The sequence below is a fragment of the Melospiza georgiana genome, chromosome 1 (assembly GCF_028018845.1).
Source record: "Melospiza georgiana isolate bMelGeo1 chromosome 1, bMelGeo1.pri, whole genome shotgun sequence".
NCBI classification, from domain to species: domain Eukaryota; kingdom Metazoa; phylum Chordata; class Aves; order Passeriformes; family Passerellidae; genus Melospiza; species Melospiza georgiana.
The window spans coordinates 27,968,534-27,993,162 of NC_080430.1; the positions used below are offsets into that span (position 1 = coordinate 27,968,534).

At 37.0% G+C, this 24,629-nt stretch overlaps 1 protein-coding gene across 1 annotated transcript in view; it reads right to left on the minus strand.

Moving 5' to 3' along the window:
* THSD7A (thrombospondin type 1 domain containing 7A) overlaps nucleotides 1-24,629 on the minus strand; it is a 266,483-nt gene that overhangs the window by 111,778 nt on the left and 130,076 nt on the right. The window contains exon 4 of the mRNA XM_058019397.1: nucleotides 3,989-4,820. Coding sequence (XP_057875380.1) covers nucleotides 3,989-4,820 — 832 coding nt within the window. The remainder of the gene's footprint in view (nucleotides 1-3,988; nucleotides 4,821-24,629) is intronic.

Genomic DNA, 24,629 nt, shown 5'->3' on the forward strand with positions numbered 1-24,629 from the left:
CTCCCCCACAGTGGTGCTGCCAAGAGAGTATTAACCATTTATGGGGACTGAACCAGAGCTGCTGGGGATGGTTTCCTATGTGATCTCCTCCATTCTTCCCCCATTCAGAATTTTTTTGGTCCCAGACTAAGCAAGATAAGAAGTTATATCCAAATGACATAGAAAAATAAAGGAAACAGTGCAGAAATTTCTGGAAATTTTTTTTAAGAGGCAGCTATATCCTTGAAGAACTGCTTTAACTACAGCCCCCTTTCCAGCCATTTGAGTTAAGTGACTCTTAGCAGTGACAGCCTGTCCCCACACTTATGGAGCAGCTGCTTCAGGGGAACATGATGCGCTTTGTCACTGGATTTCAAAATCTTTGCTGAAGCACAGAAACATACAGTTCAAAAAGATACTATAGTTCTGTTCCATATTCTTACAGTTATAAATGACTATGATCAAGTCCTTCAAAATTTCCCAATCTAGTGGGGTCCCAAGAAAGCATTTCAGTAAAAAGGCTGTATGAATTAAAAGCAGTTTTAAAAAAAAGCTTTTCTTAGGCTTGTACAATTTGTACAAATCAGTCAAACACTTTTTGCTAAACTATCCCACAAAAGTCTGCTCACAAAGAAAATTATGACTAAATGTTTGAGATACAACAGCAACAGAGTCCATATTACAACAGAAAATTATAGGCTTAACATGAGGCATAATCATCACAACTTGTAATAGGACAAACAGGTTTGCAAGTCAAAATCAACTTCTTCATACATTCTATGTTTCTCTACATAGCCAGTTTGTTGTCTAACAGTTCTCTTTGGTAAACCCCAATTTCATCAAAGAGAAAACATTTCAGACAATCAAGTTTTGTCCTCTACACTAACAGCAGTGCTGCCCAGATTTTGTTAGCTGTCCAGAGAAAAGTCATTTTAATTACAGAATTTGTTTTTTCCTTCAACATTTCTATTTTTCAAATATTTTCAGTCCACCAGAATTTCAGACTAAGAGGAACATGAAGCAAACACAGGCTGTGTAACACATACATTATTGCAGAACGGCCAATACAAAATCCAATATTTCATCCTTCACGGGAGACTATCTATTGTTCACTCAGCAATAAAGTATATAAATTAAACTTTGATTTTCTTGTTTCACTTCTCTTTACCATGCCTGGTGTGCTGATATGTCAAGAGAATTTTGCCTTTTTCAAGTTTTGCTGACAGCGTTACAGAACCATTTTTCTCTGTAGCACCCTTGTGAAAGTTGTTCTTTTTTAAAGCACTTTTTATAATATATCAATTTTGCTATCTCTGCAAAAAAATATTACTCGCCTGAGGGTTTTTATTCTTCTTTCAGTCATGCTGCCAGGGGGCTGATTGTTTCTGATTGCTAAAGTCAAAACTCACTGAAAATGGACTACTTAAGCTGAAGAGCATTTCACATGAGAACGGCAGGTTTTCCAGTCACCTTACTTCTCTATATTATTTAGTAACACAGTTACTATGTGATGGGGATTATAAAATCATTTGAGCTGGCTGCATTGACACCCTGGGCAGAAAAATAATTCTATTGTTTCAGATTCTGGAATGGCAGTCATAGAACAAAGCATTTGATTACTTAGTGAAGGGTGCAGCATAAATGATGCAAATGGATATGCAGCTGATATACATTGGTCTCTAAAAGCTATGTTATCAGCACCAGAATTTCTCACATGAGTCATTTCACCAAATTTTCTTGTTTATACTATGTAACTGGAAAAAAATTCTATATTAAAATTGATGTGAAGACTAATAAAAATCCTTTGTGTAATTAAAACATATTTTTTCCATTAGATATAAAAATACCCACTGCATCATTTGTTTAATTTTCACTTCTTTGAAGAATTGATCCTACATTGTATTATCAATTGTTTCACTGCCTTAGGCAAGAGGGTTTCATTCACTTCCCTGCACCAGCCTGAAATTGCACAAGACACTGTGGTATCTGAACTTAAGACAGTGCTGGTGATCTAAGGGAATTCAAGAGTGAGTGAAAAGATGATGAGTAAAGTATACTACTGACTTCCAGCTATACTTTTACTTTCTTTTACCATTTATCAGAGCTTTGGCATGACTATGTCATTCCTCCCTTTTTTTTTTACTCAACAATTTCCTTAACCTTTCAAAAACTTAGGGACTTTCAAAAAAAGTGCCTGGCTGCTATCTGATAGCAACTGATGTATAATAAATTATTCCTTGTATTTAAAGGATAATGATGTTCCTGGGCTAGGCACAGTGAGGGCTGCATGATGTGAGGCTGGAAAAGGAAGGAGTAAAGGCATTTTTTTCTGTACCAACAATGAGATTGTGCTGCAGCCAACACCTGGGACTGCCTGAGCTGCTGATTTTAAGATTTCTTGTGAAGACCTTCATCGAAGTGAGGATCAAAATCTTAAAGAACTAAAGAAAACCAGACCTAGAAGAGACTGCAAAAAGACTATGCAGTCAGTCCCTCTTCCCTAATCAAGAGCTACTCCAGCTGTGTCATCACTGACACATGCATTTTTCTAGCCTTTCCTTATATACCTTTGAAGATGGAGGTGCCACACATGGCCCAAGCAATTTTCTCCAGGGTCTCACTATTCCCAGTATTGAGAAGCCCAGCCTCATTCAGCACTGCTGTGATTTGCCCATTATTGTTTTTTTCAATATATCCATAATATAGAGACTAGATTGTTCCATTCTTCCTTTTGATGGCTTGTTACATACTCATAGGCATTTCATTCACATTTCCACCCATATGTCCCTCCTTCAACTAAACAACCCAAGCATTTCAGTTCTTTCCTGAAACCAGGGAACTCATTGTTTTCCTGTTTCACTGCTCGATCATCTCCTGAAAGAAATTATACTCAAAAAAAGTTTTCTACACTTGAAAAAAAAGATATTATTGGGTTTCTAATTGAAAAGGTGGAAGAATTACATGTTCTGTGATAGAACGTTTAAATGACACAACAAAAACTCAAAAATAAAATACCTTGAAAGAAGTTCCTAAACACTAACATAGCAGCAATGACTGTCAGCCTCATTCAGCAAGATATCCTAGTCATTTCACAGTTGAAGTAAAATTGATTAATCAGGCATTGAACGAGGGGGCAGGAAATAGAATCACATCAAAGAAAGGAAGACTAGACTGAAAGAAGATTTTTTGAGTTGAATAAAAACATGCTGGGGGATAGGAAAGAAATACTTGAGCTAGCAAGATAATGCCAGAAAAAACAAATCAAAGGTAATACAATTTTAAAAATGCATCCAGAAGACTGTGGAAAGAATTATCAAAACATCAGTGATTGACAGAACTCTTGAAAAGTAAAGTAATAAATCCAGATATAAAAATAAATATCAGAAGAAAATCAGGGCAGACAGCATAAAGGCACAGATGAGAAAGAAATAGAGGAAGTACATGGAACAAACAAAGAGGTTTTACAGTCTCCCTTTCAGAAATTTTGCCACAGGAATCAAGAGGGACAAACAATATTTTATGCTCATCTATATTAAAAAATACACTGGAATGAGTAGCTGCTGCTTTCTCATGCATCCTTCTCTCTTGTTTTATACTTTTACTGTAAGTCTGACTCAGTCCAGTTTCCTGTTAGTCTTTGTGCCCATCCTCTACATCACCTATTAGAAAAACGCATGACTTGTTAGAGATCAGACGCCTGCCTGAACCCACAGAAACAAAGCAGACATTTGACATGTATCTTCAACCATTTGGGGGAAACCTATATAAAAAAAGAGAGGCTAGGGACTAGCTCAGTTTAACACTGCACATGTATGTGATGCTTAGTATGTACACCAGCACAGTTTGCATGTTTCACGTCACAGAAAATACTTGAGCTTGATGATGGATGTAGAAGTGGAAATAGCATGAATTTCATTTTGAGATTTGGGTTTATGGAAAAGAATCCACTTATGCATGTTTTACTTAGAACAGATAAAAATTAAAATATGCAAACATAAATAGTGATTACCTCAGAGCAGCGGTTTTCCCATTTTTGTGAGTACACGTGACCTGTCTTGTTTGGTACCCAATTTGTATGTCCCAGTATTTGTTCTCCTGTCTATTCTGTCTGTTACGATTCCTCTTCTTCTTAATTAACTCGCGAGCCTCGGGATCTCGAACCGCCTTTTCTCTGTCCTTTTCCTTGTCTTTGTTCTTCCCTCGTTTCCTCGCTTGCCTTATTTGTCTGGAATGGGGCACCGTGCACGCGCTCCATGGTCCCACGTTCAGGCTGTACAGGCTTTCTTCAGCAGCGCACGGGCTGGACCGGCACATCTGGAATTCCGTCAGGTTGGGGCAAGCTGACCCTCCGAACTGCGGCGGAGCCACCACGTGCCGGGTGCGGTGCTGGAGCCCACTGCCGCAGGTCTTGGAGCACTCGGACCAGGGCGAGAACTCGGCCACGATGCAGTCCTGCCGGCACGGGATGAGGCACGCCTGCTCCTGCCGCGGCTTCGGCTCAAAGTACTCGCAGATGACATCCTCAGCTGGAACCCCGTTGGACTTCTGTATGCAGGTGATGTCCCTTGTCTGGATGCCTTCCTCCCCTCTGAGGCACTCCAGGGGCTTCTCGTGGCTGCGGGAGAGGACGGGCCGGCACTGGTTCCAGCCGCCGATCTGCCAGTCGTACAGCTCCTTGTGCCAGTCACAGACACGGAAACAGCTCTGCTGGTTGTCCGGCCGCTCGGGCTGCTTGCAGTTCGTGGGCAGCGTGGTCCAGCCCTCCACGTGGGCACACCACACCGCTCGCGTCTGGATGCCTCCTGGGCCGCACTCATCGCCCATGCATCTCCCCCATGGACCTGGAAAACAAGAGAAGATGCCAACATTGTTCACTCAAGTTATTTCTCTGCTATATGGCAAAAGCAAGCTCTCAGCATTTCCTATATGTCTAAGAATTTAATCCTTGGGGAAACTCAAACTTTGAGAATACAAGCATGGGATTACTCTACATCTACATACTCTACATCTTCATTCTCTTCATCTTGTTATGATTAGAGATACATTTCACTTTTTATCCCAGAAACACTGAATATTTAATATTGAATATCCTGAATATCCAACATACACATGAATTAATCACATTAGAGAACAATGAACTAAGCAATCACATTCACAACTTAGTTTTTGCTGCCAAGGTAGGAGCCAAAGCTCTTCCCTTGAAGGCATGAGTTCCATCTCTCTTGTCCACTTGAATAACTTTTCCTGGACTGTTTAATTTTTTTCTTCACATTTCTATTGCACTACACTTTTACCTTGATGCCACTTAATATTGTCTTCTCTTCCTTCCATATTTCATGCCAAAATGAGAACAACTACATAATACATTTTGAAAAACAGTGGTGATTTCAAGTAGGCCACTTCTAGTCTTTCCTCTATTACAACTAAAATAAAAAATAAAATCTAGTTAAAAAATGTTCGTTCCACACAATCTGTGATATTATAGAATAGAATAAACTCTTGAAGACAGAGACATACCAGCTGGTAACTCTCCAAATAACAGAAGCTATTGAATCACAGAATCATAAAATACAGGGTTGGAAGGAATCTCAAGGATCATCTGGTCCAAACTTTCTCTGCAAAAGCACAGTCTAGACAAGATGGCTCAGCACCCTGTCCAACTGTAACTTAACAGTGTCCAATGCTGAGGAATTTATCACTTCCTTGGGGAGAATATTCCAACTTCCGATTGCTCTCATTGTAAGAGTTTCCTCTTGTGCCCAATTGGAATGTCCCCAGGAGTAATTTACACCTAACTTGTTCCTACCATTTTCTTTAATCTCCAAGGTCTAAGGGTAACTATTTGACATGCAATATGTTGTTATAAGAAATGTCAACAAAAATAAATAAAAGGCTATATCCTTGAAAGATAATGTAGTTTTTCTGCTATAAAAAATTGAAATATTCACCCAGTTCACCATGAAATTCACAAGCCAGAGGTTAAAAAATCCTGCATTTTTAAAGGTTTTTTAAGATCTCCCCTCATACACACTGTACATTGACTTACCACATAAGAGCAAAAGAATAAGCAATTCAGAAAAAAACCCTGCAACTATTTATCAAAGAAAACTTGTCGATCTGCAGACACTTGATCACACAGAAGACATTTCCTCTGACTGAGGAAGTCTCTGTCCTATAAAGAAACTGGGGCCAAGCCACACAATCCTCATTCACCTAAATGACCCCTGTACAAGACTATTTCTGTGAGCAAAGCTGTTGAAGAAGCCAGGCTGAGCCTTTACTACTTTCAAAGCAGGTTAACAGCATAATTTTGGTACTGCACAGGAATAAGTGAAATGAACTATGGCAGATACAAATTATTTACAACATCTTCTTATTGAATGACTTGACGGAATATGTGGCCACATCTTCTTATTGATTCCCATGAGCTTCAAAACTCTCATTGCCTTCCACACAATTTTAATCTGTTTATGCAGCATTAACTTCAGTACCAGTTTGGGAATGGGCTGATGATAGGCTATACATTCAGCCTGTGCTCCTCATTGTCTCTTTTCCAAGTGAACACTGTGGCTGAACAGTACACTTGTAGTTCTAAAACCCTGAGAATGAGCACTAGCCGGCTGAAAATAGCCATTGCAGCTGGCAGATTCAGCCCATGGAAAATCCCTGCAATTTTTTGCAAGTTAAGTTTGAATTATACTTGCCAAGAACTATCTAGCTATCCAGAAAAATTAATGCACATTAAATATAAACACATTTCAGTTTCCACTTCAGCAAGACAGCGCTACTTTATCTTTAACACAAATTACATAATTTTTACTGTATTTAATTTGGGTGTATTTACACTGAGTTGAGAGATGCCATTTTGAACACCTGCCATTTTTAAAAAAATAAAGACTGCAGAAAATCTTCAATTAGAGCAGAGATACAAAAAACACTCGTGATTGAAATAAATTGCTCATCTTGCAAACTATTAATTTCTGTCTTACCATGTCATTACACCTTGTGTATGGTTTGTGTGTTCAATTAAAAAATCCCTCTTTCTAAAGATCAGGTTGTTACTGTACCCCAGATGAAAAATTTGCCCACTTGGGACTCTATCACATCTCCATTCATCAAGTCAAAAAATCACATTGTACCTAAAAGACACAGTTGTTTTTACAAAAAACATCAAAACATCTTCAATCCAATTCTAAGGCAGGTTTACACTATTGAAAATTGTAAGAATCTCAGTCTTGATGCAGTAAATACTGCCTTTGGAAACGTAAATATGAACAAAAACTCTGTTATGTGACTGCTAACTGGACAAAAAACAAGTTATTTCATTAGATTATAAATATGTTGGTTTTGGAACTGAATACAAAACAATGATGAGATGCACAGATAGACTCATGTAGAACATTGCCTTATTTTGCTCATACTGTGAAGTAGTAGTAGTAGTATTAAATCATTATAGTGAGTAGTATTATAGTATAATCGTTATAGTAGAAGTATTAAATCATTATAGGTGAGTACCAACAAACGACATTGATGCAACCCTTTGAGCAGACTGCTGCTCAGTAATTCTATGTTCATGTGCATATCAACACAGAGCTCTTAGTGATATATCTGACCCTCCCTCTTATCTACATTACGCTGATTTTTAAGTTTAAAGACAAAATAACCCGCTTAGAGAAAAAGACTGCAAGTGAAAAAAAGCTTAAATTTTCACTCTACTCCACACTTCTTTACATGACTATGACAGGTTCTAAAAGGGAACCACAGCTTTGAGGCAAGGATTGTTTAGACTTTGTCCTCAGTGAGCTTCCTCAAAAAACTAAAGTGCTTCCACACTTGACCAAACCAAATTTCATTTGCACGGAAAGCTAAAATTAGGGGCAGGGGGCAGGTATTAAAGAGAAAGCAGAACACAAAACAAAACAAAACACAAATACATCATTCTTCCCTGCCCTCTAAGTCTTCCCTGATTTAAACGGCAGGAAACTGTCCCATGCTGTCTGGCCTCCAGAGATGCGTCTGGCCCTGCAGTCCCGGCCATGTACTCCCTCCATTCCCTCCTCTCACTCAAATGGTTTCTCTTTCCTATGCTCAGGATCCCAGGATATTCTTAGTTGGAAGGGACCCACAAGGATCATCAAGTCCAACTCTCTCCTGAATGGTCTATCTGGGGACCAAGCCCACAGCCTTGGTATTATCAGCACCATGCTCTAATAAACTGCTTGTTTGTGTTTCTTTTAACCTGGAAAACTTTAAACACAAACCTAAAACCCTTTTTCTATGTCTATGTGATAGAATTAAGGATGAATATTTGGTTTTTAATGCATGCTCTAATATGTACAGGAACAAAAAAAACCAAAAAACAACTGATACCATTCTTCTCAATCAGTTACATTTCCCTTTGAGATTATGGAATATACAGAAAAATAAAAATATAAAGAAAAAAGACCTCAACCCTAACACTTCCAGACTCAGCAGTCATTAAGAACAAGAGTATCAAGCTAATTTCCAATTAATTATTTTCAAAACACCTATGAATATCCAAGCAATTTCAATAGCTTAATTAATTCATCTTCTTTAGGATGAAGGACAATTGATATTTCATTTCTTTCTTTAGTTTTTAAAGAATAAAATATTATCATTTCATGTATTTCCAGCTGAATTAATAAAACTTGCTTTGACCAAAATTATAACAAGAAATATCATTTTCTTTTTCTTTTGAAAACTATTTCTGCCATCCACATCAACCAATATTGCTGTTATTTTTCAGTTGTGCACTTTGAAATCTTTAATTAAGTTACCAACATTTCCCTGTACCCACAAGTCACTGTAGGCAACCCCTAGCACTTGCTGAGGAATGTTGTTGCTATGCATTTGTATGTGAACATCACAAAAAGAGAGGGAGAGGTTTCTCTTCAATTTTCCTTACAACTACCCATCTCCCTCCCAATTATCAAGAGCCTAAAGTAATTCACTTCTAACTTAAGTGGCCCCAAAAACATTGCAAGCTTCAAGGTGAGGCACGGTTGTCCTTTTAAATTAATCACAGGAAAACAGGAAAATAAATGTCTCTGAACTGAGTAAAGGGGCTTTGTGACTTTTCCAAAAAACCAAAGACATGAATCCCAAAGTATTGCTAATCCACTTTAAAGTTTTGAATGATTCTCAGAAGTATGAGAAAATCACACAGAGGTTACCTGCACTATGCTTTTTAGACTGTATCATTATTCTGGGTAGTACATTTACCAGTGTGTTTGTAAATATGAAATTTTGGGATAAAATTCATTTCACAGAAACTAAAGTAGCCTACATATGCAACTCAGACTGAAAGAACACAGTGCAGAGTCTCACCCACCATTACTTAAAGGCTGCAGGAGGTGGGGGGTGGCTGCCCTTTCACAAATTTTCTGCTGATGTTAAGCTCTAGTAACAACAAGAATGTCTTTAGGAAACCTGTCAAGCCTAATCAAGGCTTTATATAATATTTTAATTTGGGCTTTATGAATATTCTTTAGGTTCTCTCCTTCCCAGTGAAGCAGCCTTCACACAGACACTGCTGTCCCTGCTGTGTGCTGATCCAGACCCGCCCTGCCAATGGGATGCACGTGCACTCAAACCATTTCACACTGGGGAAAAAGGCTGCTGTTGTGAATGCAAAATAGCTTCTCTTTGGATTTCTTCTAAACATACTTAGATGAACGAGTCATACTTTGCCTGTAGTGAGCTGAACTTGTTTCATGAAAATACTATCATTTATGCACTCTTAATTTAATCAGTGTTTCACAAACGGCAGCTACAGAAATAAATAGGAAGCTTGCTTCTTTTTGTTCTGGGAGTTGTCACTGAATTTTACTGAGTTTAAAATGTCAATTGTAATTCTTTGTCTTCTAAAGAGATTACTGTAAAATACAATATGAAGATTCCCTCTAAGCTTCTGAAGGATTAAGATTTATTTTTTTAGAGAGCAGGAACATAAGTGAATTAACCATTCATGCAAGTTTTTTTCTGAAATTTCAGGGACTGATCACAATGGAGTTGAAAACTGAAAACTAAACCCCCACTAAAGCACTGACAGTTTTGCAGCTGAGAACAAAGTAAGCAATCATTGTATTTATTATAGTATATTTAATATAGTAAATTTTAATACTGTTTCAGGTATTAAAATTATCTCTGTTTTAAAAAGAACTTACTTTGAACTCTGATCCAGGACAAATAAGGCTATGTGAAAATCCCTTGAGCTCTTCTCCTCATAGAAATACAAAGAAAGACAAAATAATCCCCCAACTATCCTCAAACATGAAACTCCAAACACATTTTAAAGCATTGAGCAAGATATTAGTTGCATTTTTAACAAATGAGGGTTGCACTGATCTGAACTGAACTTTGCTGTACTTTCCGTGAGAATTGGTTTTGACCCATTTAGTGTTACTGGTTTGGCGCCTGTAAGTAGCATTAACAGTTTAATGCCAGGGAGAGAGACTCAGACTGCATGAGACAATGAGCAGCTTAGTTTTCAGCATTTTGAGAGGATTGTATTTAATGGGACTATTGAGAGACTGATTAGCAAATATCTACTTTTTCTAAGTTCAGAAGCAACCTAACCTTACCTAATATTGGAGACCTCAAATTTCTTTGTATCATGAAAAGGTTCTGAAGAGGGCAAAAAAGGTTAACTGGGTGATACAGGGCTGAGTCAGAAGAACACAAGTATTACAAGATAGAGTTCAATCCTAAGCAGTAAATCTCGAGAGAGGTCAAAAAGACACAGATCAAGAAGTATTTGAAGGACTCAGAAAATGACACTGAATGCAAACTGCAGCTCCTGATAGTGGAGCTGGTCGAAGAGCTGGGTGAACAGCAGGTCACTAAGAATACAACAGCTTCAGATTGCCTAAATCACTTGCAGATCTGCTTGGCTGAATTAAAATATAAGCACATCTCGTAATTTGGTACAGTATACCTGTATTATTTATATTTGCTTTACACAAAGGAAAAGCAACCACTGCTGCAACAAAGTATTTCTATCACAGGCAGTAGCTGACTGTGGAAGTCTAGACAGGGAACAATCTCACTGATACAGACACACTGCCTGTCACACTGGCAAAAGGTAATACAGCAAAATGCTGTAATTCTAGATCAATTACTGGCAGCTTCTTTTTTTTTCTTTTTTTTTTCTTTTTTAATACAGAGTCTGTCGTGCTGCCAATACCACATGCTGGCCGCATTTGGACAGACAGATTCTATAATTTATAGTACTGGGAGTGCCAGCACAGTAGAAGAGCACTGATAGACAAAACCTTATTTTTGCGTCTTTCCCAGCCATGGCAGGGCTCCCTGGGTGCTGTATGACTTGCTGCCTGCTCTGTTTGCCAGCAAATTTTCCCCTCCAGGAGTGCTATGGATCACCTTGACTGCCGTTCCTATTTAATGCTTTTGTCTTTCCTGGCTCCTCTTTCAGAGGTTGAAAAGAACATGCAAGGCAGTGTCTGCATCAAAGAAAAGGGATTTAGGATATAGAAGAGAGATAAAAACAGAAAGGATTCTTAATATAATAAAACATAACACCTGTGATTCAGAGGAATATAATGAAGTATCAAATATGCCTACAAATTATTTAACGCTTAGATCAATTTTTTTATTTTCTAATAGCAGAAGGAAGAGTGTAAGCCTCAGTGCAATTCAAAGAATTTCAGAATCTGAAGAACAAGTTTTTGAAATTTCTCAAATTAACAATGAAATATTAAAAAATACCACTAAAAAGTAATGGCAATTGAACCAGTTTATAAATTGCACATTGTTTCCCCAGCTTTCCAGAGTACTTCAAACAGTGGAATAAAGACAAATCCAAGCATATCAAAATCAGCCTCTTAGTTACCTTTTTAGGTGTGCGCATAATTATTAAGGCACTTAATAAAATGTGGGCCCTTTTATTTTTATTTTCCTCTATTAATATCCATTGTGAAAATACATTCACACATGTTACTGATACTATTAATGGTATGGTAATTAACATTATTCATCTGTTTTCCAATTTTTCTAAAAATCATGAATGTAACACACATGACACAAACCTAGGAGTAACCATAACATTTTCAATTCTGACATCAACATCACAGTTATTCAGTGTTTCCCTAACAGCACTGTCATATTAAAACTTCACAATTACTAGAACCAAATATTTATTTTCCTCCAGCAAAGAGGAAATTAAATTTTGTACATTAAAAAATTGGTGAGTCTAAGGCAAGGTTGTATATTCCCTAACAAAAGTGTTGAATGCAACACGATTTCCCAGTGTTGATATGGTTTCTTGTGCTGTAATTCATGGCAGTTTTAATACCACATTTCACTTGGTAGAGAGGTTATTTGGCTGCTCTGTGGTTTTTCTGGGCTTTAATATTGTGACAGCTATAATAGAAATTGACTCCTTTTTCCATTTGTTATAAACACAGAGAGGTTAAAAAGTATCTATTTCTACACTACCAAAAAAAAGGAAAGGAAAACAAACTTAAAGAAATTAAATTATCTCAAAATTTTTCTCCTCTTTTTAATAAAATGGTAGTTCTTCATCTGCCCTAGACAGCCAGGGCTGAGAACCTAATTCAATACTCACATTAAAAAACCTCAACCACCTTCTTATATTTGTCACTGTTTAATATTTATTTTGTTGCTCTGGCAGTACATATTCAATTTTTAAAATAAACTGCATCAGGATCCGCACTTTTCATAACACATTTCTGCCCCAAGTAATTTGACCGTACAGTGGCGGAACACGCTGGAAATTGCTATCTGCACCGAAGCTATCAAGAGCCTTCAGCTTGCAGGACTAGTGCAACATGTTTTTCTGAAGTCCATACTGGCACATAAACAAACATGAAAGGTTGACAGCTCACTGTGCAGAACATTTCTGGCTTTGTGCTGTTGTTATCACCTGGAAAGAAATCCTCTCCTTTAGGCTTATTAAAAACTCAAGCTAATTCCCAAAACATTATTCAGTTTTAAAACAGTTCTTTCTCCAAATTTCTTTAGCACAAATTCCTCTCACTGTTCATTTCCCCTTTATATAGTATAGCAGTAGCAGACAAAATGAATATTAAATGAACACACAAAAGGAATATTTAATTGAAGCAGCATGGTTTAAAGAAAAACAGAGCTTCTATGTTCTACAAAGCAATTACATTGCTTTGAGCTTCTAGTCATGTTGGAATAAATACTTCTGATATTGAATAGAGTTTCTTCTAGCCAACAGTCTGTTTACATATAAAGCTGGTTCATGAATGTTTCTTAGTTTCATTAGAGGTGGTGTTAAACCATCCTAACATATTCCTCCCATTGCTCTTTTTATGTTGCCTCTCTAGTCACGCTGGTGGCTGAAAAGCAGATAACGCTCTTCTGACAAAATGATGATTCTCATACATAGCAAACACTCTTGCAGGCTTTGTAAGATGGATGAAAGGTTTTATTAACCTTTGCTTGTATCTCTGCCACAAGTCTGTTTTGGTTTTCTTCTGATCATCCGCAGTTGAAAGCCGCTCTGCCTCTCCCCTGTGAGGCAGCTGCACCGAGTCAGGCCAAAGACCCCCCTACCCCAGCAACAAAGAACTGGAGCTTGCAGAAGGTACAGAAATATGGTGAGCAAATATGATGTCTTCCCTGGTACCTTCCCAGCTTCCCATCAATTCCAGCTCACACACCACAGCAGACATGTTGGTACAAACTTTCTCATATAAATAATACTTATACATGGACATCAGATAAAGAAAATCCATGTGTTCCACCACCTTCTAAGTAAGATCAGTTTTAGAACTCATATGAGAAACTCCTAAATTTACTGTTCTTTTCTCCAAGCTACCAGAATGTAATGATAAAAATGTATAGAAATACCAGAAATTTAATGATAGAAAGAAAATGGAATGAACCTATTTTTTTCATATACAGTAGGCAAAGAAAAATGAAGCAAAAACCAATCCCATGAACAGCAGGGCCAATTGCAAGTAAATCCATGAAATCAGCAGTTACTCCCAATTATTATTCAGACTGTAATAATGAGTAAATATTATCATTTTACAATGAAAGCCCTATAATATGTGTAACAAAAAACATCACCATGAATTATTCTTATCTATGTCCCTGTAGACTTTTACAGCTCCGTCTCTGTCAGAATCTTATTTTAAAAGATAGGTTACTGAGAAAATCAATTCAGAATCCAATGCCTAGTAAAGAGAAGGATTTCATTTGTATAGATTAGGATGAAGTTTTCTCCTTGGTTTTGAACAAAGATTCACTGTTTTCTTCCTATAAGCATTTTATATTCATTTTATCCACAAATCTGAAAGCAAATTTTAACCAAAACACTGCTGAGACAACAACTCACATAACCTGAAAATCACACTGTCAATGAGTGTTCTCACTAACCATATGAGGAAATGCAGATTTTTGCACTAATTTAACTAATAGTGGCAGAATGAATCCCAACTAAATCTATTGTAAACACACCACTAGTCCTTGTCATGACACTTCAGGCATCAGCAGGTGTTGCAGCACCAATTTCTTGGTAATGTTAGGAGAGTTTATTTTTGTGCAGCCTCATGTAATCTAATGATAATTAGTCATATTGAAGAGTTAACAGAGACTTTAAATCAGATTTAATTTTTATCATAAATAATTTTGCAGTTCAGTTTGTTAAATGCAATTTTCTTTAGTGCACACAGACTGATGCCTCAAAAAAAAAAAAAAGAAAGAGTATTTCTGTTTCAATTTTCATCAAGACCAAGTGAATGCTTTTATTTTTCTGCCTCTGTTTCATTTTCTGCCCTTTGATTTCTTTCCCTTGTTCATCATAGCCTCCTGCTGTGGTGCTGATGGCCAGAAGTGCTAGTTGTGAGGCTGCTGCAACCACAGGGTATGCCTGTCAGCACAGGCCATCATGCTTGTGCCAGCCCAGTGGTTTGTAATTCCAGGCTCTACTCACATTAGCCAAGGGCAAACAAGTCAAAAACCTCCTCCACTGAGAAATGAAGGAATTCACTTATACAGCTTTTCAGAAACTGGCTACAGCTTTTCAGCTAGGCTACTAGAACCAGAAACCAGAAATTAAATGTAGCATCTTTGCACACTGGCTTGTTTAAAAGGCCAGACTTTCTGCAAGGTATGATGTCAGACAAGGTAGCCAGAAGCTGGTTATAAGAAAACACTACAGTTCAGCTGCTTGAAGTCATAAAGAGATTTTGGTTCTCAGTCCCAGTGCTACTAGCCTGCAGGGTGATCTATGTGCACCACTTCTGTCACCTTGCACTTCAGCTTCTTCACTGTAAAGCAAGGACTACAAAATGAATTTTTAAAGGCCATTATAGGTATTAAGGAAAAACTGTGTGCAGTAAGTACACAGTAGTAAGAATACATGTTCTGTCATTTTGTCTCTGGAAGCACACAGTTTACTCAATATCTTTCCCTGGAGTTTTGCTCTAAATCCCAGTTGTGTTGAACAGCGTGTATTAATAAAAAAGCAAGAAGCCCAGATGATAAACTAATACTTTTTCTTACTCTTGACAGAAATCTTATTCATAGAGCACAGCATGTACACTTCTCATCTGTGTCTTCCCTCTGACTCCTTGGCCACAAGAGAGTTAATACAGATTTTCAAAGATCAAATAAGGTTTTTCATACCTCCGGACTCTTTATAGCATTCTTTGCCACTAATGGAATGAAATAAAATAGCAGATCTGAACTTAATGAATATCACTTAAATAATGCAATGGACCTGTCATCCTTTTGGCTTTCTTCTAATTCATTGGAGCAAAGAAAACTTAATGAAATTGCATATACTGAAAATTATGCAAAGGGTCAAATGTATATAATTATCTTTATTTACCTTTAAATATTTCATTATATAAATTGCTTCATTCTTGGGCTGAAATAACAATTCAGTCATAACTCTTCTGAAGTGCACTAAGACTTTATGTCTTGCTGAGATACATTCTCCCAAGCATATGCTCTGTTCATTTATTATTCATTATCATCTGCATTTTGCCAAATTCCTTTGAAACCCCTTTTCCATTTAAAATGGCAACATTTCCATAAAACTGTGGTGCATTCATCATACACACATGGTACTCAAAACTCTGTGAATGCAAGGCAACTAAGTCTTGTGGATATGCCCAATATACAGGTGCCACTGTATATCAGAGAAGAATAGATCTATATTAGTTTTGAAGAAATCTCATCAGGACCATATGACACCTGTCACTGCAATGTATGCAAAATAAGCAATCTCTTCATCTGACTGCCCTGTAATCAATCATTTTTGTTCAGACATAACTGGGAGAAGTAATTAGCTCAAGAAAGTGACTATTACTTAGTCACTTATTTCCATCTGGCAAATGTGTTGTAAAATTGTATTAAATAAGCAGTTTTGTCTATTTTTGTGATATTGGAAATATATCTGAAAAACCCCTTTATGTATGTAATTTTTTCAATTTTTGTTTTAAAAATAAGTAATATGAAATATTAGTCTAGGCAGTTATTTCAGTACTGTAGACTATATCATAACATTGACTTTTAAACAGAAATCCCCATTAATCCCAGCAGGGACTGCTACTTAAAAATACATGAACTTGAGCTGATGTTATCACATTGATCTATCACAAGAACCCAAGATGTCCTATTTAAAATGCAATGAATCACTGTTACAGAAAAATTAAATGTACACATGTATTTTAAGGACTGCACCAGAAGAATATCTCAGAAATCTAGAAGATATCTTAAAATTCCTCTCACCCATCAAAGAAACAGAAACACAGCACCTAACCTTTGCTTTAGTCTTTTCTCCTACCATAAAACCCACTTTCCACTGCCAGTATTACCTTTGAATTTTAGAGTCACTTCACAAAGGTCATTTTATAAGTAACAGCAAAATCTTTTAGCAAATGCTCAAAGATTTTTTGCTATTTCTCTTGGCATAATTTTAAACCTTCTGTAAACTTGGAAGGATTTATTTGATTACTATATTGGGAAACCTCCCAGTTAAGAGAAGGTGAGAGGCAAAGAATGTATTAGGAGACCTCACACATGCAAAGCTACACAGTATCAGGGCAAACTGCATGTTTGTCTCCAGAAAGACAAAAACAAAAAATTAATTTCTGTCTTTTCTAATAATCTGCTACTTTGAAAACTGTGCTAAAGCAGTGAATTTAGCAGTGAGGAATGTCATTGATTACTCCTCTGGTACCCCTTTTTGTCACTACTATTCTCCTGTTAGATCCTCATTCAGCATTCAAGAAACCTTAGATTTTCATCAGACATTGTTAAAGTAAAATTTCACACAATATGTACCATGAGGTAGTAATCAGATATTTACCAAGGAAATTCTTTCAGGTTTAATTTTTGAAAGAAAAAAAATTTTAAAAAGTTCTAACAACACGTAGGTCTGGCAGAATTCTAGTGAAGATTAAAAAAAAAAAAAAAACTCTACAGGAAAGAGAAATACTTCCAGAGAATTTAGCATAAAGTAAAGTATAATAGGCAGTTATAACTGCTATTAAAATAAGTAGAGAGAGGTAGAAACGAAATAATCCTTCTGTTTCTGCTCTTCCAGAAAGCCAGCCACAATTCTAGAAGGTCATCCAGTAAAGATAAACCACACAGTATTTCTTCTACCAAGTACACCTCTAAGTGAAAGGCATGCAAATGCAAGTAATATTCATATTACTACAAGATTTTTAAAGGCACCCATTATACTTAACAAAGAATGTTTTAAATCTGATCTTGACTGTTGCCAAATTCTCGCAGTCAGCAGAAACTTAGGGACCATTTCATCAACTGCTGAGATAAAACTTGGCAGTACTTAATGTTCCACAAAATAGGAAGGCCTGAAGGAAGGGTGCGAAGAGGATGGAGCCAGGTGCCTTTCAGTGGTACCCAGTGACAGGACCAGAGGTAACAGGCACCACCTGAAACACAGGAGGTTCCCCCTTGGACATTAGAAGACAAGTTTTGGCTGGAATAGAGTTCATTTCCTTCCAAGTTCATAGTAGTTCACACGGGGTTATGTTTTGGATTTGTGCTGAAAATAGTGCTGATAATCTAGAGATGTTTTCATTATTACTGAACAGTGTTTACACAGAGTCAAAGCCTTTTCTGCTCATTATACCACCCTGCCAGCAAAGAAACTGGAAGTGCACAAGCTGTTGGGTGGGAAGACAAGAAACTCTTTTATTGTGAGGGGGATTGAGCACCTGAACAGGTTGTCCAGAGATGGCTGGGAGTCTCCATCCTTAGAGATACTGAAAAGCTGCCCTGAACAACTGACTTTAGGTAGCCCCACTTGAGCAGGACATTTGGACAATGTGAGAATGGGACCTCTGCTGCTCCCTTCCAACCTCACCTGTTCTGTGACTCTGAGAAACACACATATTGAAACACCCAATTTGAAACTTGAAAGTCACAAAAGCACTATTTGGTCATGTATTTTCCAGAATCTCTTCAATTTTCTAACTTCACTATGTCAAAGGTTAAAGCATCATACGAAGTCTTAAAGACATTAATGCATTTGTGAAAGCAGACACCAAGAAAGTGCTCTCTGTTAAGGTTTGGAATCCATGAATCATTGGCCTTTTTATAAAGTCTGTACCTTTCTAGGAATGGCTATTTAATTCCATGCCACAGAGTCTTTATCAGAAAGCTGACAGGAAGAACAATTTGTTATGAAAACCATTCACAGAATTTAATAATAGACAATTACCATAAACTTAAATGTGCAACATGTACTCACATTTCATTAAATATTAACTACATCAGAAACTAATTCCTAAATTTTTTTGTAATTATTACATGCAGTTGAGTAGAGAAAGAAATGTGACAGATACAAAATGGCAGAAAAGAAATTTAAATTATACATTGAAAAATATTAATAATGCACTTTTTATGGATTACCACAAATGCTAAATCTCATAGTTTAAGCTTCATTGAGCAATGTATACTTCTATTCTTTCTAAAAAGCCCTCAAGTACTACAAAGGATTAGACAAATACTAATTTTCTAAATAGTGAAGGATCAGTCCTTTTGCAAATTTCATTCAATAAAGAAAATTATTGAGATAATAATTTTCCACAGAATTCAGTCCATCAAAACTGCTGAAATTATGCTATGCTACCCGGTCAATCAAATTTCTAGGTAGGTAAATTATTTACTTCACATTCTTCAATTTTGCTAATGACTGATTATACCTGAATGCCTTGTGTAACTCAAAACAGAACTTCAAGAATGAGAGAAAGCCCAAGAGTGTCCTTTTATGGTATAATAATATTCTATGAAAGGCCATTCCAGAAAGCAACACTAGCTTAGTGGGAAGCTATTGTGGCACATCCCAAGGAGTCTCACTAAGCTAAATAACAAATCCTATCCTTTTAAAAGACTGAGATAACATTATACCACTTTAGCACAGCTCCTTTGGCTACATCACTTAGGAAATTAGAAATGTCATTCTCTATTTTAATTCACCTTCAAGAAAGAAGGTTAACTCATTGGCAAGGAAATTTTAACAGGCCAGATCTTTCAAAATCAATAATGAACTGCACTGGAGATATCTTTCCAAAGGGATAACTTCAATTAAAACAGCCCTCACCAGAGATAATGAGTAGAGAAGGAAGATTAGGGTTGGACAAAGAAACACCGGCCCCTTTGCCAAGTACGTGATGCAAAGATACTTATCAGCCTGAATTATGCAGAAATATCTTCAAAAGGCCCTGAAAAACAGAAAGGTCATGTTGTCTCAAGGAGACTCTCTGCAAAGGGCTAAGAGTGAATGAGAACCTTTCCTAATAATTTTTAAAAACTTATCAACATCAAAATGTTCACTGGGCTCAGAAACAAAGAAAAAACCTGTTATGGGAATTTCAATGTCACAAAGGACGTCGACAGTGATCGTATGGCCACTGTTTATTTTTCTGGAGAATGTACAATAGGCAATTATCCATCCGGGCTACATTAGCAGTCATAAAATCTCCCTCACCTTCTTCAGATGCACTATGGAAAAAGCAATGTGTTCAAGCAGGGACGCATCTGAATTTCACCTAAGTCTCCATCATAATGTAAAATTTGACTCAATTCCAATTTTACTGGAGAATTGGAGCAGCTCTTGCTTCCTTTTAAAATATAAAATCTATGATTGGATAACAACAACTGCCTCATGGGGAAGTATAATAAAACAATTAGAAATCAAATGCAGGAGCCTAAATTTGTCTATCTTGACCTCATTATTGAATTTTTGATTCCAGTGCCTTTTCATCCCTCTTCTTACTTTATAATAGCACCACGTAGGATGCTTCTTTTCCTTGAAGTGAAAAATAGCCACAGTCATCTAGACAATGGTGACACTTTAAGAAGGGCACATTTATTTGTTCAACAGCAGGTTATTGCAAGCAAAGGAAAGCTCAACCCTGTATGAGCTGAAACACTGAAAGAAACTGAAAAAAGTCAGCTGAGTAGCAAAGAGAATAAAATATACTCCCAACCATGGGAATCTTATTATTATATGCAAATCACAGCACTCTGTTTAATTAGTAAGCTCTGCATTTTTCCTTCCAGTTTAGATCTTTAAAGGCAATGGAGATATTCTAGAAAAGGAGGTTATAGCAATAAGAAACCTGACTTCATGCCAGTCAAACAGAATTTCAGTTTAGCATAGGACCATGTATATCTATCTTATCAGGCAGGGCATTGTAAAATAGAAAAGGAACTCAAATCAGAAAGGAGACTTCTTTCTTTCAACCATTCAAACAAACCATCAGGAAGACAGAACTCTCTCCCTAGAAACTTTGAGAATGAAACTAGATGCTGCCCTGGAAGATGCATTCCATTACTTACAATAATTTTTGTTTTTCTAAGATCCAAACACACCTGACCTTACTGTGTCAGATATTGTGTGATTCCAGAGACCTGGAGTGTCCAGGTGCTACTCCACAGTGCTCACAGGCTGGACTGGCTACTTTGAGATATGTACAATGCACATGCAGAATAAACAACTTGATGACTGTGTGTTAGTTGGACTAATGTTTTTCTTTGATTACTTGCTCTACTGGGCTTTCCTGGGAAAGTTTATGTCAAACAAAAAAAGGGAAAACTGTAGAGAAGAGCCAATAAGAAGTGTGAGTGGAACTTAGGTACTTCAACAATAAGAAAGGCAAGAAGAAATGTCTCAACAGTCAACCAGAAAAGGAAAAGAAATAAAAACAGTGGCTTTCACAGACAAAATCCACCTAATTTAGTTATTTCTGAAGCTGCTACTGCAGGTAGCAGGTCTTCAACTGTCTCAAAATCTACTTGCTTCAGTTAGTCAGCAATTTTTAATCATTTTCAAAACAGACAGTAATTGTGCAATCCACATAAATTAGTGCAGTATTTTGTTGCAGAACACCTGAAGACATTCACACAAGCATTTGCTTGCTTAGCCCTGACCCCCCTGCTTGCAGACTGCCAGCCTGAGCAGGGCTGGCCGTGCAGGCACACTGCCCACACCCTGCCCAGCAGGGCAGGTGGAGTGCTGCTCACACCCCTGATGTGAGATTGACTTCCTCCAGTCACACCGGCCAAGGAGCTGCAGCCAAAGAGCACCCCAGCCTGACCCACAGGCAAAAGGCATTTGCAGAAGTGGCTGTAGCTGCCAGATGGCCCATAGTCCAAGCACCCCTGGCAGTTTGCCACAGCCCTGGCATCTCTTATGACCCCATGTTAGCTATTGGTGATTAGGTGAGTGGCCATACGGGTGCCATGCTGCTCATCTTTCCTACTGCCTCCTCAAAGCCGTGGTTTATAAGGTCTTGTCAGATCCCATCACTATTTGAACTACAGCACCTCACCATGCATTCAAATTAAGACACCTGTTGCAAGTCCAGAATTAAATTTAAGTTAGATGATAACTCAGAGTAAAAATACCATTACTAGATCAGGAAGCATTTTTCCAGAATAAATTAGTTTGAAGCAGTCTATTAATATTATTCAAATAATGTATTATGATTCTATGTTAACAGAGTAAAATATGACATAAAACATGCTAGTGGGTGAACTTGCTTTCTTGCCTTTTAAGGGAAAGTAAAATAAAACACATGTTGTCTACAAACCAGTATTAATTTAAAGCTGCAGAGAGCACCAGTTTATGAAGTAACTGAGTATACTGATTCATAAATTTGAATTAAATTTATTTAGATCAGTAGCTCTTATTGAACCTATATTTTGATTTTTAAATAAGGAAATACACATTACAGTGAGAGATTTGAAAAAACCCAGCTCTTTTAGTGCTTTGCTTTTTCAATAATTCAAACACTAATAGCTAAAATCCAACAATAGAAGTTCAGACAGTGATTCTATTACTCCCTTGGTGGCCTTTAAGACCTTGGTTTCAGTCACTAATCACAACACTAAAAGACCTTTCTCTATTATTAGGAATTAGGAATATCAGGTTTCATACTTTCTCTGAAAGAAATGGAACACTTACCCAAGGAAATTTAGTATTATTTGCATGTTTCACTTCAAATGCTCTTTATAGCCAACAGGATTTTCACTTTCACTACACAGGTCAACTGTATTATGCAACCCGCAGACCAGAAATAAGAAAAAGTCTCAAAGGCAATGCAAGAGATTTCCTATAAAATTACCCTAGGTTTTCTTTAGATAATAAAAATTATCTGGAATGGTTTGTAATGAAATTATTCTTCTAATTGTTCTACAGCTTCTTTTTGTTTCTCTGAAACTTTCCAAATGTAAAGGTTTGAAAACAAGAATAATTAAAGATGTTTCTCTAACAGGGGATGTCCATATTTCCGTTGTGCTGCAAAAACCATCAGGCTGATGTCTTGATTTTGGTTTGCAAGAAACATTTGCAAAGCATAAAACACCTGCAAAGCATAGAAAGATGGACCCATTGTCATCACATAAAACCCTAGAAGTTTCAAGAACAAAATAAGGACGTTTCCCTCCCCACCCCATTATTCAGATACATACTCTTTTATCAGATGGCACAAAGCATCCCTAATAAACGTACTGCATGGTTTAAAAGAACTCTATTAAGAATAACTCAGTCCTAACTGAGGCCTTACATAAACATTCAATATAAATGGCATATATATCCCCTCTTTTGGACATTAAAGGGTTGATTTCTACCACACATATAACAGTAGCAAGGGAGGAAGGCTGTTTCTGTTACTTTGTGGTACCCATCTGTTCAATACATGCAGTCTATTTCTATTCAACAATGCTTACTTATTCCTGGTATTACTCTAGCCTTTAATGAGGTTTTAATACATATGGACCTCCTAGGGTTTTACTGAAAACATGGTGAATGCTACAGGGAATTATTTTAAAAATGGGAATGAAAGTGTTTTGGGGCTGTAGTGTTTGGAAACACTGAGATTGCAGCTTGGCACTTTTGATGGGGAGCAAAGAAAATTACTTGCCCAGAAACAACGATGTTGTCCTGAAGAACACAAAATTATTTTTCCTTTCTCACATCAACATCAACTGGAAGCAATGGAAAAAGGTACAGCTGCACATGAAAAAAAAAAAAATCTATATTCTGCAACAATACTGTGAACTAAGAATTTATTACTTCTAACAGCACAAAATTGGATCCCTAAAAATTTGCTTCAACACACGGAATTTCACATTCTGGGCTTTCACATTCCAGCTCAGTGCATTTTTGGTTCATGGGAAATACACAATGCATTTCTCTGACACTGCATTATGTGTCAGAACTACTTTCAGAGTCAAGATAATACAATAAAAGTTTCCGTGATACATGCATACTGAGAACAAACATTTCAAAAGACATTTCATATTTTTAATGGCATTTTCAGTTGGTTAAAAAGATTATTTTCTCAATCAAAGAGAATTCCATTAATATATTTCAGATGAAGCACAAGACCACAGCTACAATCCATTGGTTGCAACCATCAAAGCCTCACAGGAGCACACACACACATATATACGTATATATATGTGTGTGTGTATATAGAGATATATATATACACACACACATATATATGTATATATGTATGTATGTATATACATACATATATACATACACACACATATATAACTAACAATTTTACAGTCTAGTTTGCTTTGGTCTGTATATTTCAAGAGGTCCAAGATGCTGAATGATTAATACCCACATAGGGAATGTTTTCTTGATCTGAAATCACATGCTTGCAGAGTTCTAGAAACCAACTACAAGATACTTTTTTTTCCCCAGTAGTTCATGAAAGAGATGGACAAAATAGATAGGTCAGTCACATTCTCAGAAGTTAATCCAAAGCCAGTAAGTACACCTCCATCTTATATACAACTGCATTCATAGTGTGACAAAATGGAATCTCTTGATTGATTTTCAAGATGAAAAATGATCCAATAAGCCCTTGCCTCCTCTACACACATTCCTGTACCATCTAATGCTGTCAAAAGACCAGTGGCTTCAGTGTTCACATAATGTTCCTACTGAGGCGTCTTATGACAGGCTAACATTCCCAAAATGCATGTCAAGAAAGGAACTGGAGGTTTTGCAGAGAGGGGTGATGCCATTCAATGAGTTTAGCTTTAGAGACACTAAGCAGCAAACACAAGTCAGTGTCAGCCACTCTCAGGTGACTGAAAACCTCTACAAGCTC